General features: G+C 45.1%; 1 protein-coding gene across 1 annotated transcript in view; it reads right to left on the bottom strand.

The window, feature by feature from the left end:
• The window catches only part of INPP5A (inositol polyphosphate-5-phosphatase A), a 141,115-nt gene extending 124,014 nt beyond the window's left edge, over positions 1 to 17,101 (bottom strand). Inside the window, exons 1-3 of the mRNA XM_027902827.1 lie at positions 17,065 to 17,101; positions 9,435 to 9,535; positions 8,964 to 9,051 (exon numbers count right to left, since the gene is read on the bottom strand). Of these exons, the coding sequence (XP_027758628.1) occupies positions 8,964 to 9,051; positions 9,435 to 9,508 (162 nt within the window). The 5' untranslated portion in view covers positions 9,509 to 9,535; positions 17,065 to 17,101. The remainder of the gene's footprint in view (positions 1 to 8,963; positions 9,052 to 9,434; positions 9,536 to 17,064) is intronic.
• Between the last annotated feature and the right edge of the window lie 247 nt (positions 17,102 to 17,348).

Below are 17,348 nucleotides of genomic sequence, written 5' to 3'. Positions count from 1 at the left end.
CTGCAAAGGAACTTTGCTAAACTGAAAGGTCTGAAAACAGGACTTGAGTTTCATTCATGGTATGAGAAAATGTCTATTAACCACGTTTTCCCTCAAAATTGTTTACTGTCTGCATGCAACAGATTTATGTACTGAACTGAACTATACTTATTCTTCAAGAGTGGATTAATAAGAATAAATTTAAGTATTAGGTACTATAAAATGAGAAAACAGCTAAATAAAACTTAAGAACCGTCACGCAAAAAGCAGGCAACAAGTCCTAAGCTGCCAAGGACTCCAAGTTAAAGCCTTGGGAATATCTCTGCAGTATCGCTGGACTGTCAAAAGCAGAGCTGTCAAACAAATGGCAGATGATTGAGAAGATTTACTGTTTGAGGTATGTGTTGAGCCAACCAATAACTGCTTCATAAATCTTTGGACAAACTACTTTAAGAACATACAATAATTAAATATGCAACGATGCAGAAGCAAACAAAAATGCCAAGCGCCCCTACACTGGAACAAGAGTAGCTCTTCTCCATCCACGGCCGCGCTGCAGTTCACCTGCTGCCCACTGGCCCAGCACTGGGAGCTGCCCATTTCAAGTATTTCAGCGGATTTGTAGATGGATGGGTTTCTACAAAACCAGATTATAGTTATTCCTTTATAAATGATCTCACCTTTTTCCTAACCATGCAGCCTGTTGCACAACTGCAGGGTGAAATTCCGAATATCAAATCCACAGCCCATAGAAAATACCATTCCATATAGACTGTAAATCCATAGCTGATACAAACAGAATAATGATTCTGTGGATAAAGAAGCTGCTTTATCACCAATTTCCTCAGCAGCAGCACATTTGTAAACAACAGAGATTGACCCAAGGCTGCATTATTGGGCTACTGATCTGTGAAATCCCTCACTGTTTTGTAATTATTCCTCCTCTTCCAATTATATAGAAGTGTCAGAAAACAGGTGGAAGATAAGCCATGAAATTCCTCCCAGCAAGAACTCTGTCACCGTCTTAAAAGATTTGTTTTAAAAATGCATAGAAAAGACAAGTCAAAACCAGAAGAAGGTTTTACTTTGGAAACACCTTTCAGATCCTATTTCCCATCCAGAGGAGATTGGAAGCGATTACCTGACAGACAACTTAGTTCCCTAAGAAATTAAGTGGGAGATTTCATTTCAGGTGGTTGTAAATACATGTCCCTGTCACAGAATGACAATACTTCTACAACCATTTTTCCAGGACTTTGTCAGAAGCTGTAGGATTAACTTCGACATTCACCAGCTCCCTTCATGAACTCGGTTTTTTCAATTAAAAAAGATAAAAGCTAATGAAGAGGTCAAACCTCATGATGCACATTTCAAAAAGTGTATTTTATCAAAACCCCTCAAAAAGCAGGAGGTTGTAATAGAAAGAGATTCTGGGTTATAATGAACAAGATGAGGATGAACATGATGAGGCAAGAGTTGCTGGAAGATGTGTAGAAGCAGTGAAGTCTCCACCGAGTGGTACCAGCCCCGATTCCTGACAGGCACTGCCACCACGAGGCTCTATCGTGCTTTGCATTGCTTGTATTTCCTACAAATGGGCTTTAAACTCTCATTATTCCATTTCCCTTTTGCTAACACACACACCTCACCTGAAGCACTTCTTTACATGGCTGTAGTTCTGCTTTTGGAATTTTAGGGGCCTTTAGGAGGAAGAATAGCATGTTTTTCAAACAGTCTTATTATTTTTCTTCTACCTAGGAATGGAGTTAGCAGAAAGTAAAGACTACATAAATACCCAAGAAGCAAATACCTGAGTGCTCTGCTGCCAGCCCTCCACCCAGGAACCCTCTCACTGCCACCAGCCTTACACAGCTCCCACACGCTGGAGTACCAACAAAAAAACTACCAAAGAACTGGCAGAGTAAGATTTGTTTAAAAATATTTATACTAACTCATTTCTTAGGGGGAAAAAACGCAAAACAACAGTGAGGAAGAGGGAAGTGTTTGCTCAGGAGTGATGTGGGAGGCTGGTGATGACAGAACACTTGCAGGTTTCTCACATGTGCCTTAGATAGGAGTCTGGACTTTTCTCCATCCCAGAAGATTGTTCACTGAATGAACCCCACAGGAGCTAATTTGAGAAGAGTGTGAGAGAGACTCCTGCCTCCTTCCGTGGCATCACCTTCCCCTGCAGGACAGCCCTGTCCCAATCTCTTCTCTGTTAGGCACTGCTACTGCCACCCACTCAGACAAATTTCTACTTTACTGGATTGGCATAATTTTCAGAGATATCATTATAAAAACAAACACTGATACAAAATATAATTCCATGGAAAGGAGAGGAAGGAAAAAGGAGAAGGTGGAAACAGGCTCCTGTGCGTAGCAGAGGAAAATTCAAATCACGACTACAGTAAACAGAAAAGCAAGAAAACACACTCCAAAGCCTCTCGTTCAGCAGCAAGTCACAGTGACAGACAGTGACACATCTGAGACTGTGATCGACATCCCAGTGGCAGCAGAGCCCTTCCCTGGCCTCCCCAGAGCCAGAGCTGCCCATGTCCCAGTGGGGGCTGAGGGGAAGGACACGCTCCGTGTGTTTGAGTGCTCACACGTGCCCTGACAGTCCATGAGCAGCAAGTGCCCAAATGTGCTCTCACACTCCAGTGGCACTGGAGCCACTGTGCCCTCACACTCCGATGGCACCACGTGTCCCAGTGTGCCCTCCCAGTTGCAGTGTGGGGTCCCAGCAGGCTGCCCTGGAGTGTCCAGTGCCCACCTGGCTGCCATGGGCACCCCAGCACTGCAGTCTGGTGCTCCAGCTCCATCTCCTGGGGAAATCCTGCCTTTCTGCAAAGCCTGAACGTCCTGTAAAACTGTTAATGAAGAAGCAGGCTGAGAACTCATCACGCATGTGAATTCCCCCAATATTCAATTCAATTACATCTCTCTTCCTAAATCATCTTTTTTACTTAACCAAACTCGAAATTGCCAGAGCTAATAAGCTCGGGAGAATCACTGTACACCATCCATTTCTGGGAACAGGCCGATATTTTCTAGGACCCATTAATAACTATGACATGATTTATGTACAAGATAAATTCATTTCAATTTCCTTTTTCAATTAATGGCCAATTATTCGAACTCGGCTCAACCAAAAATATTACTCAAGTATCATTAATCTAACAAAAATTAACTTTACTATTCTCTCAGTAATGAGCAGATATAATTTTAAGGTAAAATAACACACTTGAATAGCATGTTGTCCATGTGTATTTTTAGGACCACTGCTCCCCACCAGAGCCCCCCATCATACTGGTTCAGGTTACTGCTATTAAGCATAATGACTTGGAGCAATCCCTGTCCTAGATGCCGCTGCAGGCCACCAGAGTTTTATCCACTTCAGTGTAAGAGATGTTTTATGTTAAAACAAAACTACTAGTACAGAGTGTGTGAAGTCAAAACAATCAAGGGGAAAAAACCAAAAAGCACAACCTTTTCCTACACAGCCTGGCAGTGCCCAGACTCTCTTATGTTCACTGCTCCCACAGGATGGTGTCTCCTGCCCCCACAGAGGAGCACCGGGCACTGCTCAGCCGCTGGTCCCCATCCTGCCCGGGGACAACACTGTGCCACCTGGAGCAGGGACAGGGGCTGGATGGCAGCTCCCCAAAGTGCAGCATGGGGTCTGAGGGATGTGCAGCCCCCAAGGATCTGTGATGGCAGGACACCCACACCGACTGACTGGTGCCTCTACCACCTTCAGCACCCAAAACCCTCTCGGCCTCTGTAACCCGAGCGCAGGTTTGGCAGGGGTGGGGAGAGAAAGCCTGGCAGAAAAAGGCCTGTTACTGCTGTGTTCTCTATTTGTATCCCATCTTTGTCCACCTCCAAGGCGGTTACTGAAGGGAAGTTTCATTTCAGTCACTATCTTACCAAACCTGTCCTTTGGAAGCAGGGAGCTGTGTGAGCACAGCAGCCTCTCTGCCTTCAATCCACCGGTACCAGAAGTACAAAATCCAAAAACGTCAGAAATGGTGGTTTCAAAAAATGTCTTCTGTTTTAATTTCAATAAAACTCTGCTATACAGTGAGCTAATTGCAGTGCACTGCACCCTAAGAGGAGGAAGCTGGAACTTCAGCACATCACACGTAGGTAGAGCCCAGTGGCTCTTCGTTCATTGCAAGGTCACCTGTGGGGCTGAGCAGGCAGACAGGCAATGAAGGATTCTGCTTATTTCTTAAAAACAAACCTATATTGGGAAGTAAAGCAACTACCCCACTGGGTTGATGCTCTTAGACATCAGCTAAGGGCCGTCCCGACCACACAGCTCCCAACGCGCTCACGGAACACTCGAGGCAGCACCTGGTGACCAGCTCGCTCCTGGAGGTTTGCTTTGCCAGGACCCTCAGGATTGACTTGATGCACTGAAGATTCTCTCTCAACCTACGGAAACACCTGCTGTGTTCAACACAGCAAGGAGGTTTAAGCCACACAGGGGGTTGCTCTGCTTTCTCTGAACCATGAAAAAGAAAAAAAGGCATTTCCTAAGCAATAGAAAACCTTAACTGAGTACTCCAGAAATCAATAAATATGGGGCACCAACCAAACTACATTTTATCTAATTACAGTAAAAATGTCACCGATTATACTGATATCTTTTCATACAAAAATAGTTATGGATTTGATGAAAACATCAACATATTTCTGGCTGCTATTCAGCTTCAGTATGAACGTTCTTATTCCAGAATAAAACCCCCTTATTTACGATTAACTTGGCCTATTTCAGAATTATTGAAAAGTAGAAGTTCAACAAACTCAACTATTTTTGAGTAACTCTTCACATAGAAAAGCATCAAGATTTATAATTTACCCCTTACATGAAATATACCAAGTACAATAAAATTAACAGTGAATGTAAATAATGAGATGTTGGGAAAAAAAAAATCAATACAACTGCAAAGATCTGCTTTGTTAAGAGTGAAGTCCATTGGTTGCAGTCACAAACAAATAAAAGCAATGTACCGAATTTCTCAGCTTCTCAGCCTTGTTTCACTCTTCTTATTTCTGTCTTCCCTTTTCACTTACTGTACATTCTCTGGTAACAACCAAGATCTACCTCCTAGGTAAATGATATATGACAAAAGAAAGTATTACCCATCCACACTCGTTTGCCATCGGTATTTCCAGTCAGAACTGGGACAGCAGCAAAGCTGCCAGTTCAGTTAATCTGAAATTTCTGGGAAGTCCTCGTCAGGCCTGCAGGGGCTGTCACCCACCAGCCTCTTCTGTAACTGCTGGGAGCTCTCCAGCACTGCCACCTTCCCAGAGCGGACAGGCATCAGCTCTACTGCAGCCAAGAGATTAATCTTCAGGTCATTTTTAAATCAGATAAAGCTGCGTGTCTCCGAAGCGCGACACGAGCTGCTTTATCCCTGTGCTCCCCGTGACACCTCAGCTGCTCCCAAGGCCTGGCTTTAACCAAAGCCTTGGGGCAGGAGTTGCTGTCCAAAGCTGCCTTCCCACCCCAGCCCGACCCTCAGAGCTGAGCTTATCCCTGGGACACAGTCTTGCCATCCCAGTACCTTCCTTGGCCACACACTCACTGCTCAGCCTGGAGGTTACTTTGTGCATAAGTTTTATAAGTTTTGAGTGGAACAAAATCCCACACAGCTGCATCCTACTGCCCTTCCTAGCAGAACAAACCCAACCCACCAAAGCTCAGTTCTCTCCCTCGTCACGACTCCTCCTCCTCCTCTTCCCACAAATCCAAAACCCCAAACCAGTCACTCCTACACCAGATTTGGCGTACGTGACCATAAATGACAAATCCTGATATTAAGCTTTATGTCTGGGATTATGCCAAACTAACCACTTAGATCCTTAATATGCACTGAGTTATTAGAGTTTTTTTAAACCAAATCACTCCACTAGAGGCACCTCCTTTACCACACTGGGTTGTTACTTCTTGTGTGGAACTCACCCCCTGTGCTGCCGTGAGCCAGAGACAAAGGCTTCGTGCTGAAGGGACAGGCTGCTGACAGTGCTGTCCCAGACCCCCCTGTCAGTCCTACTGCAGGCAAACTGAGTAACTGTGGGCAGCAAAGTCTGGTTTAGCTTTGCAGGAGCCAAGCCAAGGAAAGCCTTGCAGAGGAAGTGATGCCAAAACTTCTAGAAAAGGGGATGTGAGAGCAGCAGGGCTAAAGGTTAACCAAACTGCAACTGCTTGGGCTTCTCCCTTTCTCAATAGTATTATACAACAATATACGTGATAAATGTTTATATTTCAGAGACAGAGAGGTAATAATATAATAACAACAAGGCCACCATCTGCTGCCAAGTCTACGCCTTAGAAGGGATGGAAAAAAAGCCCACAGAAGTTACAGAACTCTGCAAACACAACTAATGAGGAAACAAGTAGAGGCATGACATCGTGCAAGCCAAACCACACTGGAGATAAGACCAAAACTTTACCCTAAATGGACACACCACATGTGAAACCCCCACTCAGACCGTCACCCTGCGTGTAAGTTCCACGCGCTGAGCAGAGGAGCTGAAGAACTGCCAGCCCAAAGCATGCGTGTCAAACACCACTTCTATGAATCTTTGATTCCTGACAGCAGTTGCAGGAACTGTGTACGAGGACTGTCAGCATTCAGTGCCAAAGAGCAGCCTCCAAGAAGTCAGAATTTCAAGGAGCTCGGTATAAAGGTGCATCCTCCCTCCTTTCTAGGTTTTTGGGCTTTGGTTCCAAGCCACTACTACTACTACTACTACAGTCTAGCAGGGAAGGTATAAAACACTGCCCTAGCACACAGGGAAGTGTTTTATACTCCTCTCAGTGTACTATCCTCTCAGCGACAGTAACACAAAACATCATTGAATAATCACTCATCTTTTAGGTTTTCCCTTTTCCACACTGAGCTGATTCAGCTCTGAAAGGTTCTTACAGGTTGAAAACAACAGAGAGAAAAAAAACCAGAAACATCATTCTATGATCTACGATCTTTTCACTGTGCTTTTAAAAATTATGATGCAAGACTTAGATCCCAGAACATCTGTGCTGCCTAATCAGATCCCAGAAAACCCATGTTGCCCAACTGGATCCCAGAATACCTGTGCTGCTCCACCTTGTCTGCACAGATACAAAATCACTGTGTTTCCTACACTCCTTCACCACTAGCTCTGCCTTCAGGGGTCACATTCGTCCTTGAATGACAGCACTGCACCAGGAGCTTGCTTGAGTCTGCCACCACAACCTGTAAATCTTTTCTAGAGTGCTCCCTCCCCAGCAGTTCATCCAAGGGCAATTTAAACAAATAATAATAACAACAGGTGTTTGGTTACATTGCTTTCCACGGAAAATAATATTGGTAGAAGCAGTCTTCCCTTCCCCCTTTGTTGAATATATTGACAGAATTTTTTTTTCCAGGAAGGTCCAGCTTTAATAAATGAAGAATTAGAAGAAAAAAATATGCAAAGTAGTACTTATGACAGGAAAGGGATAAATATTAAGGTGGCTGGGGAATACTGCAAGAAAACACAATGCCTAGAAAATAATGCTGGTATGTGAAACAAGAAAGCACATTATTTCTTGAATTAGGAACTTTACAAAATTCAGAGATCTTCACAGAGACACAAACACCACATAGTCTATGACAAGTATTCCTGTCAGCTTCTGTAACAGCCTTTTTATCCACCATAGTGGCATCAAAAATAAATGTATCTCATGCTAAATAAAATAACTTCAATACTATGAAGTACTGAGATCATCTTTAAAAAAAAGTTGCAGTTTTTTATAGATTGCATTAGTTTTCTATGCTGTTTCCCAAATTAAGATCACAGAAAAGTCTTAGCTGGAAGGGACTTCTGGTCCTCCCCTGGCTGAAGGTTGATCAGGTAATGCAGAGCCCCTGGCAGCTCCCCTGCCCACACCAGGAGGCACCTGCTGCAGGACCCTGCAGGGTCAGCTGGGGCATGGGTTTATTTGGATGCAGCTCTAACTTGTGAGTGACTCCAAAACATGCAGCTCTGTCCTACTGCCCTTCACCTACTGGCACTTTCTGAAACCTTCAGAGGAGTTTCCACATTACTGGCTGAGGCTTGTCCCACTAAGGCTCAGTAAAGCTGATAATCTTGTTTCTCTCTTCTTTGACGAGCAAGAGAAAATAACACTGTCACTCCTCCAGTTCCATGCTAGCTAGGCTTCTAGCCAGAGTCATTAAAAAAAAGGAATAAATAAGAACCAGGTTCTTATTCCCCAAACTTATATGCCTCCAAGCTGGGGTTTGTGTGGGTGCCAGGGGATAGCTGTTCCTTGTCCCAGCTGTGTCTCAGGCACTGTCTTTCGCCGCTGGGCAGCACCAACTTCAACACCAGAGAGAGCCCAGAGGAACTGGGGAGCCAGGCTCCTCCAAGGAACATCCTGGGGGAGAAGGAAGTTGCTGCCCTGGGGAGAAGGCAGATGTCACTATTCACCTCCAAAGGGCTGTTCTTTCCTGTGCAACCCAGCAGTGACCACTTGGACAAAGAGCAGATGTGTTGGCACAACACACAGCCCTGGCGATGGCCACGCGAGCCCCTCTGCTCTGCAGGGAAGGCAGCCCTGCACACACAGGGTACATTTACGTGTACCTAAACGCCACTCGTCACCAGCTCATCGCTGGCACCACCTCACACTGCCAGACACTGCCAAACTCTGGAATGGGAGGTGACTCTGAGCCACCAAGGTTAGTTTTCGGAGGAAGAAAGGCCTTTGACGATCATTTTAAACAAAAGACTATGCATATGATATTCTACTCATTTTAGGTGGACGCACCTCTGTGAGACCAGCACGTACACATTCCACGGAGTGGAGTTCCAACACTCTTAGCAAAGATATAATCATCATCAGGATGGAAACAGCTCATAGTCCCCACGGGCCAAAACCCCATAATTGAAGAAATTCACCTTTGGTTGAACTAAACTTGTGAAACACAGAAATTTACCGTGAAATGTTCCTGTGACTTGTAGTTCTCATCCAGGTAAACTCGAGCTCTGTTGTAGTCTTTCATTGCATCACTTGATAACAATTCTCTGAAAGAAGAAAGAGGAGATTGAACACGTAAAGGGAGTGAGTTCCCCAGCGCCGTTTGGACGCGGCTGGGCAGGACGCGGGCCACCGACGCCCACAAAACTCGGCGGATTTGGGCGATTTTGTGCTGGAGTCCCCACGGTCTCAGCGTCCCCCCCCCTCCCAGCCCCGGGCCCGCCGCTGCAGCGCCGCCCGCCGCCCGCAGAGGGCGCGCGCGGTCCCGGCTCATCCCCGCACGCCCCCGGTTCGTTCCCATCTCCCGGGGATTTGGAGGCGATCAATCAAAACATTCCCGGGGGAGCTCCGCGGTTCCGCCGGTGACTGATGGCTCCCGCCCTTGTCCCCGGCCCCGGGGGCGCCCGGCCACGACCCCCCGGACACTTACTTCACGAACTTGTCCACGTGAGACATGGAAGCTTCGTAGTTTTTCCCTCCGAATTCTTGACAGTGTAAAGCCATGAAGTGGGGTTTGTGTGCATGGACGACCTGGAACAGAGAGAAAAGCCAGTTTTAACACAGCGTGAGCGACACACATCCAGGTGTGTCCCCTGGACGGGGAGGGCTGGCAGCTGCTACCTGAGAGGTAACTGGCACAACAGCAGTAAGCAGCAAGGGGAGCATCGTTTGCTTCCACATAAAGAGCCATAACACACAGTAATTATCACAAGTGTTCTAAGTTAGTATTTTCCTCTTTAAACTATAAATTAGTTCACAGGGATTTAAAATAACAAACTCGTTCAACTCCCCTCAAAGAGGAGCTGATGTCATTAAGATGATCAAAACCTCTCCTTGTCCGGGAGGTGGAAGAGTTCAAACACCTCAATTAAACTGTTAAGCGGGTTTCTTTCCGCTTTTACAAAATTTCCCAATGCTGATTAGCTGTTGTGCTTGTTATTTTTATTTATGGAATATCTTATTTATGAAAGTATTTAAATACCACACGCACTATGGTACTCACACACATCTAATACAGGAGGCACAGAAATACATCACGTTATTCCAGGTGTTAGTCTTGTACACTGCAAATATCTTAGATACTAAACAGTCAGCACTAGGATGCAATTATCATACCAAAAACCTAGAATGCTTCTGTCTTTCATTGTGCATCAAATCAAATATACAGTTTATAAATCTGCTGCTGCTTTGAACACACATTCTACGTTAATCTGTCCTATGGAATTCTCTCTGTGCTGTCTCTATTATGCACTTTAAATACCACATCCAAAATGTCTCTGTGTTGATACTGAGTCTCTACAACTTGTATTCCATGTCTTACTGTGAATTAACAGACACAAGCTGCAGAACTGCTTCCATTCTAAAAGGGAACAGTCTGAAATAAATGATGCAAGCATATGGGGAGAGAACAAGTTAAAATCTGAAACAGGATTCCCTTATTTCTGATGGGTGGCCCTGGGCAGCCCCAGCCAGCATAGCCCCACGCTGTCTCTGCAGCCATTGGGAGGAAGAATGGATGGTTTCCACCAGCTGCTCCCAGGAAAATCATGAACCAGCTGCCCTGTACAGGCTTTGGCTGCAGGCTTGAGTGCTCCACATGTGGGGAGCACAGCACCTATCCCACTCCTGCTGGGACAGAGCCGTGTGGGAGGTGGGCACGGGGACTGGAGAGCTCTCCCCTCAACACCCCCAGGGAAGGACAGCTGAAAAAAACAAAAAGATTGCTTTTCCTTTGTACTCATTGCCTACCCTACAGCTCTAGAAAGGCACTGACACAGTAAACCACTGCAGTCTTACTTTTAATTATGTAAATCAAAAGTGACTAATGTTACTGCTTCTTGTTCCATGCCCCTGCCATGGGCAGGGCCTCCTTCCACTATACCAGGTTGCTCCACACTGCACCCAAACTGGCCTGGAACACTTCTAGGGATGGGACACCTGAACTAGAAGTTGTGGATGTTTCTTTTAAAGCACAGTGGAGAGAAACTGCCATTTGATCTGATGACAGAGTACAAAACCCCTCATTCCCCACTGCACAAATAATCTCATCAGACAATCAAGCTCAAAGACAATGAACTAAAGATCAGCAAAATCCAAACCACAGCAGCTTAGCACTGAGCCAGAAGCAGTCACAGGGCCCTGCTCTGAGCTGGCACCTTGTCATGACAGCAGCAGAGCTGCCCCGCTCAGGGACGTGCTGGGGCAGGGAGGGCCCACGGGCAGGAGACAGCGCCAGTCCCCTCAGAGCACACGCCCATGTGCCCATCGGGCACAAGAGGGCAAGGTGGCAGACAGAGAGGTGTATCCCCAACTGGTGGCACATCCTTCCTTGGGGACGTCCCTGGAGCACTGCTCTCCATCAGTGCCCCGAGCAGTCCCTGTCAGTGGGAGCAGCCAGGGCCAGCAGCAGAGGGGGCAGCGGGACAGGCAGCCACAGAGTTCAGCCAGGGGAGGCCTGGCAGTGGCTCAAGCACACCAAAGCCAAGGGGAACCCAGAGTACCACTGTGTCCAGGTCCCAGGGAATTACAGCATTGTCAGCCTACACTGGGTCAGCCTCCAGGATGGAGGGAATGTCCTGCTGTGGGCCTCGAGTGACTTCAGACAGTTACTTCTTCCTCTGTATCTCAGCTTCCCTGTCATTGAAACACATCTTGGCACTGACCTGCTCACTGAAGGACTCAGCGGAGTTGCTGTCAGTGTTACAGTATAAAGGCGAAAAGCAAATACTCCCACTTAGGTGTTAGAGCATAAACTATCTCGCATTCATGATCAGCCCTGAATAGGGAAGTCGTGCCTTGGGAAAACACTGCAGAGCAATTCCACTGTGCTGCAGCAGCAACAGAACTCTGAAGTGAGATGCAGAACACAGGTTTTTTTGGTTTGCATTTAAATCCTTGGGAACTTGAAATCACAGTGGGTATTAAAAAAAACCCAAAGAAGACAAAAACAAACAAAAAACCAACAAAACTTATATTGATGAGGATATATCCACAGGGAAACAGCACTGGCTTAGTATAGGTTGTCATGGCATTCCTTGCAGGTTAAACCACTAAAGCATACCTGAATATTAGTTATGTCTTCTCATATAATAAAACTCTTCCAACTAAGAGCAAATTGGTTCCGCTTCATTACCTTTTACTAGTTTTCTACTCTTATGGAGAACAAACAGTACATAATAATGAGTAATGAATACTTCAGAGCAGAAAACTCCCAGTTGCCAGAGGTTAAAGATCATACACGAGACCAACATAAACACATAATTTGCATTCGCAGCAGAACAACGTTTTTACCAAGTTGGGCATTATTCTCAATTTCTGGATACACAAAAATAGCAGAAAGGAAGCCACAATCAGGAGTTATTTTGGGGAACGTGGGTAACTGAGCAAGATGCTCCAATATAGCTGAATGAATAAAAACCTGGTGAAAAGTACAAACCTGACACCTTCCCACTGCTACACGGCTTTGCCTGTTTTGGAGAGGGGACGGGGAAGGGATCCTGGCAGTGGGAGTGCCCTGGGCCAGGGTGGGTCAGGGTCTCCTGGAGCTGGGGCAGGAGCTGCCAGCCAGGCCTCCCTGGAGCGAGGGCACCAGGCTCAGACCCCACTCAAGCAAGGCACGAGAGGAGCCTGAGCCTTCATTGCCCATCCACAGGACTGCTCAAAAAAATTAACAAAGTATGAGCTTTGGTTTCTTTGTGAGCTGTGAAAATATGTACAAGTCAATATATCATGTGTGGTCTCAAAGCAATCCAAGTCTTTACAACTTCTGTAAGTTTGAAGACATAAAAAAAGGCACCTCCCAGGGACTGCACACCCAGAGCCCTGTGGTGCTGCCCCAGCAGCTCAGGCCCCCATCCCTACCCTGGACACAGGCCATGGATTCAAAACAATCAGAAAACCCTCACATGGCCCCACCTGAGGAAAAGCTTCAGGAAAGAAGAAACATCCACAACTTTCAGCCCTCTGAGAAAGGGCCAAGACCTCAGCTCACAAGAGCTGCTGGGGGCTGCAACAGAGCCTTCTGGTTAATCACTTTCTCTAATAAAACAAACAGCATTAAGTCCACTAAAATAATTAAGCAACAACCTTTGAGTGGCTGGGTGGGTTTCTGTTGTATTTTGGGGTTTTTTGTTTGGTTGGTTTGAGGGCTTTTTGTTTGTTATTTTCTTCCTTCTTCTTTCTTTCCAAAGTTACACACCAAGTTCCCACACAGCAATACCAAGATGACCTTTAGCTTTTAGGTAAACTTTTCACTTCTGTGTAACTACAAGTAAACGCTCAAAATACTCTCAAACACATCAGGCAACATGGAAAATTGCACTAGGGGAAAAAAGCCCTCTGCCTCCAGGCTTTCATCTAAAATGACCATCTGCCACGAATGCAACACAAAAGACTGTTACTAAAATTAGTGAGGGTTTCCAATAGCTCCAGCTCTTGAACTCTTCCTGCCCAGTGCAGCTGGAGAAAGGACAAGGTATGGGGAAGGAGGGGGTGAAAAGGAAAAAAAAGCCCTAAGTAAATAAATAAGTCAATAAAAGTCCTTTCTCTATGCTCCTACACCCCCCCTCTCCCCTGCGAACAGCTTCCTCCATGCTGTTGAAGCTTCTTGTTCCCCTGTACGTTTTCCTGTGCACTGACACAGAGGCTGTGAGCCAGGGCATGGGCACTGTGCATGACTGGGACAAAATTCTCACATGCACATTCTGTGAATATTCTCATTTGCACAGCAGCTAGTTCATCAAATCATCCCATTTCTTGATAAGCACTAAACTCTTCTTCATCACAAATAAAATGCTCCACATCACTTTTCTCAGGCATTTTTCACTCTCCCCCAACAGCCCTTTGCATCCTTGTTTCCAAGACAGGTTCTTGGGGTAAGAGAATTTTTATGGGAAAGAGGACTAGAGTCCAAATTAAACTATTTCACACCCAAGTCTGACACCTCTTGCAGGCCACCAGTCACAGGAGAAAACACCCGAAACAAGGACACTCCTGGCAGGCAAAGTGCCTTCTCTGCTCACCTCTACCTGATACTGAGGTGATGTTTAGCAAAACAGCAGCTTGGTGTTTGTTCTCCTCCTTTAAGCTCCTTTCCAACTCTTAACATTCTATGATTCTATGAAATATCTGGGACTGAGTCCAGCTGAACTCCTGTCTCATTTAGTTTTACTCTTCCTTGGGGGAAAAGCAGCAACTAATAGCAAACTGGTGGAAAATTACACCTTAAATCTGTTTTAAACTACCCAGTCAGCTGTCACCCAAATGAAGGCTCCACTTCTATAGGACTGCAGGTGGATGAATCCAAGGCAACCAGATCAGAGAGGACAACACTTCAGCTACATCCACTGTGCTGTCAGCTGGTGGCTCTCCGGGCTGGGACTTGCTGCTAAAACCAGCTCTGAAAAGGTCTTTGAAATAACTTTTTTTTCCTGTTTGTATTTCTTGGACAAACTGTTTAATTTAACAGCATTAGATCTTCCATATTTTTCATATTAACAATGTAGGATATTTGTAGATGGATGGCAGAAGTTTAAAAAATTTAGTATGCGACATTTTAATGTTATTTTAGCCCTCCATATGCTGCCACGTCCCCAGAAATGCATATGGCATGTCAATCAGTGATAATACATGACTTGTATTTACCCATCACAGCAATTAAAATCCCTTATTTTAATTTACTGGAACTTAAAAACAAGCCCCCAAAATGCTCTGTAACTGATACACTCTCTGACATCAACTGAAAAGACATTACAGATTTAATTTCTAGAAACATTTTAAACTAAAAGTGGTGATGGTGCTTCCTTCTCCGTGGAGAACATTTTGACTACTTACACAAGGACCTCATCCTCTGAAGTTATGCAAACTGCCCTGACACAACTACATATGCAAATTGAATTCCTCAGAAGAATGGAAAAAACTGTGGTCTGCGGTTTATCTGGTTTCAAGTTTACGAAGAAACACGAAGAGTCATTTTCCAGTGATGATGCTGAACCTCAGTTCGCAGGGTTTGTGCACAGAGCGTGTGGAATTAAACACAACAATCCCCCCTCCGAAGCTGCACATTCACTGGGTCGCTCTGCAGCCCGAGCTAGGATGGTGCTGAGCGACTTTTGGTACAGCCACGTTCGTCTCTTCCCTAAGGAGCTTTTTATCGAGTTCTGTTCCACTTCCTACTGCACGGGAGAGCGCGGTGTGAGCAGCCACCCTGTGCAGGGACGAGAGGGGAAGTAGGATAAGGGCCCACAGGGCTCTGACCACACACAGCACTGCCAGCCTTGCCCTGGCTACTCTTCCTCTCTTTTTAAAATACAGCTCTCAGACTGCAGGGACAGAGGGCAGAGGCACGGAGAGGGAGAGGGGATGTTGCAGAGCCCCCACAGCTGAGGGACAGGCTCAGATCTGCCTCACTGACACTTTCCCTGGTGAGACTGCCCTCGACTGGCCTCGTGGAGAGTTAATGGATCACCACCTTCCTGTTTGGAATTCTCTGAACACAATACTCACTGGACCAAAGACAGACCACATCCAGTCACACGTCAGTGGTCCCTGCCTTAAGATAGCAGCAGCTCAGTCTATTCCCCTCCTCTTCCTGTTTTCCACAAACTATTCAGAAGCACTTCCATAGCGCTCATCCTGCTTCAGTAAACAAGGGAACAGGGAAGGAGTCTCCTTGATAAAGATATATAAATAAGTCGTGTGATGCTAAAAAATATGCAGCCTGATAATGCACACTGATCTGGAAAAAAAAAAAAAAGCCAACAGAAAATTAAATAAAAAGAGTTCTGTTTATTTGTATTTTTCTTCAGGAAGAGTTTTTCCTGAAGCCACAGAGGGTTGGAATCAAAGCTGGCTGAGATGCCTGTGAAGTGCAAGCACCACGTACATACTGCACTGATCAACCAAGATGGAAGAAGAAAAATAAACAGATGAATCGGAACTTGGCAGATACTGAAGAATGCGGGATTGATTAGTGCACCTCAGATTTCTGCAAATCCTTTACGTTTGCCAGGAAAAGCAAACTGCAGCATTTTACATGGTGCAATAAAGGTCCCATGTTGCACCAGTAACTGGAGAGTGTAAAGAAGTACAGGGCGTGTTCAGTTACTAAAAGCAAAAGATAAAATACTGCTAATGATCTTGGCTGCACACAGTTTCAGTTTAAAACTTGAAAACCACAATTTTGTCGCTTTAACCATTTTTCTATGAGAGAAGTAGGACTGAATAAAGAAATCTTGTGGCCCTTCAGTACCACGTTCGGTTCCTTTCAGTGGCCAGGCTGGACAAGGCTTGGAGCAACCTGGTCTAGTGGAAGGGGCCTCTGCCCATGGCAGCGGGTAGAACAAGACAGGCTTTGAGGTCTTTTCCAACTCAAACCATTCTGAGTCTGTGACTCTGACTCTCAGTTGTGGCAGCTGTGGCACCAGCTCTTGGAGTGACCCAGCGCTTGTGCTGCTTCCCAAGGATGACACCTTCGAGCCCCACCAGTGCTCATTTCCTGTTGCTTATTTCCATGTTTCTGCAAGTCTGCTAGTTAAACAAATCTCTGCTACATCAACACAGTGTGTCAGAGGACCTTTTATACTTTTAAAATAAACCTCTCCCAAAGTTTACAGAACACTCTATAACATGGGTTCAGTGTCACACTGCCCAAACAAGAAAATTTTCAAGAAAGAGCAGACACAGGACTGATCTATTATGAACCAATGCCAGAAATTGTTATATTTCAATATTAAGGTAAAGTAGACTTCCCAACAGATTTTTTTTTTTTTTAATACTCAAATATCTCTTTTACTCAGGAGACTTGAAAGACCAATGCCAAACTAAAGTGAATTTTATACAACATCAATTCTTTTTTTAAGGTATTGTCAATGAGAACAAACAGTGTTCATACGCTGTATTTTTATAATGACTACTTAGAAATCCAGAAAGACACATTTTTCAGGGCTGTTTTTTACCTTAGTTAGGGATTACACTTCACAAAGCAGAAGATCCTGACATTACAAATTATGTCAATAAGCAAGTGTGCACAAAACTCCATAAGAAAATAAGCTTTATCTTACCTGATAAAATTCCCGAAGCCAATTCTTCTGCAAATTTTCTGGCTGAAAAACAAAAGACAAAAATTAATTAGGAACAGGAGTAATGTATTTTTATAATAATATCCCAATACTTAATTGCTTTCTTCAGTATCTTCAAGTGGGGATTGATTTTTTTTTTCCCCACAATTAAAGCAAAAAGCACAAACGCGAGGATGCTTCCTCCATGATGCCAGTGGACAATGCCTTTCGTTCCCAAGTCTCCTCTGATTCTCACCAAAAAGGCACATTTTTGTATAGGACTGCAC

The sequence above is a fragment of the Empidonax traillii genome, unplaced genomic scaffold (assembly GCF_003031625.1).
Source record: "Empidonax traillii isolate 1590-97213 ecotype Southwest subspecies unplaced genomic scaffold, ASM303162v1 scaffold912:size315693, whole genome shotgun sequence".
NCBI classification, from domain to species: Eukaryota; Metazoa; Chordata; class Aves; order Passeriformes; family Tyrannidae; genus Empidonax; species Empidonax traillii.
Note: the sequence above shows the minus strand (reverse complement) of the source record. Positions and strands in the feature narration are given on the sequence as shown.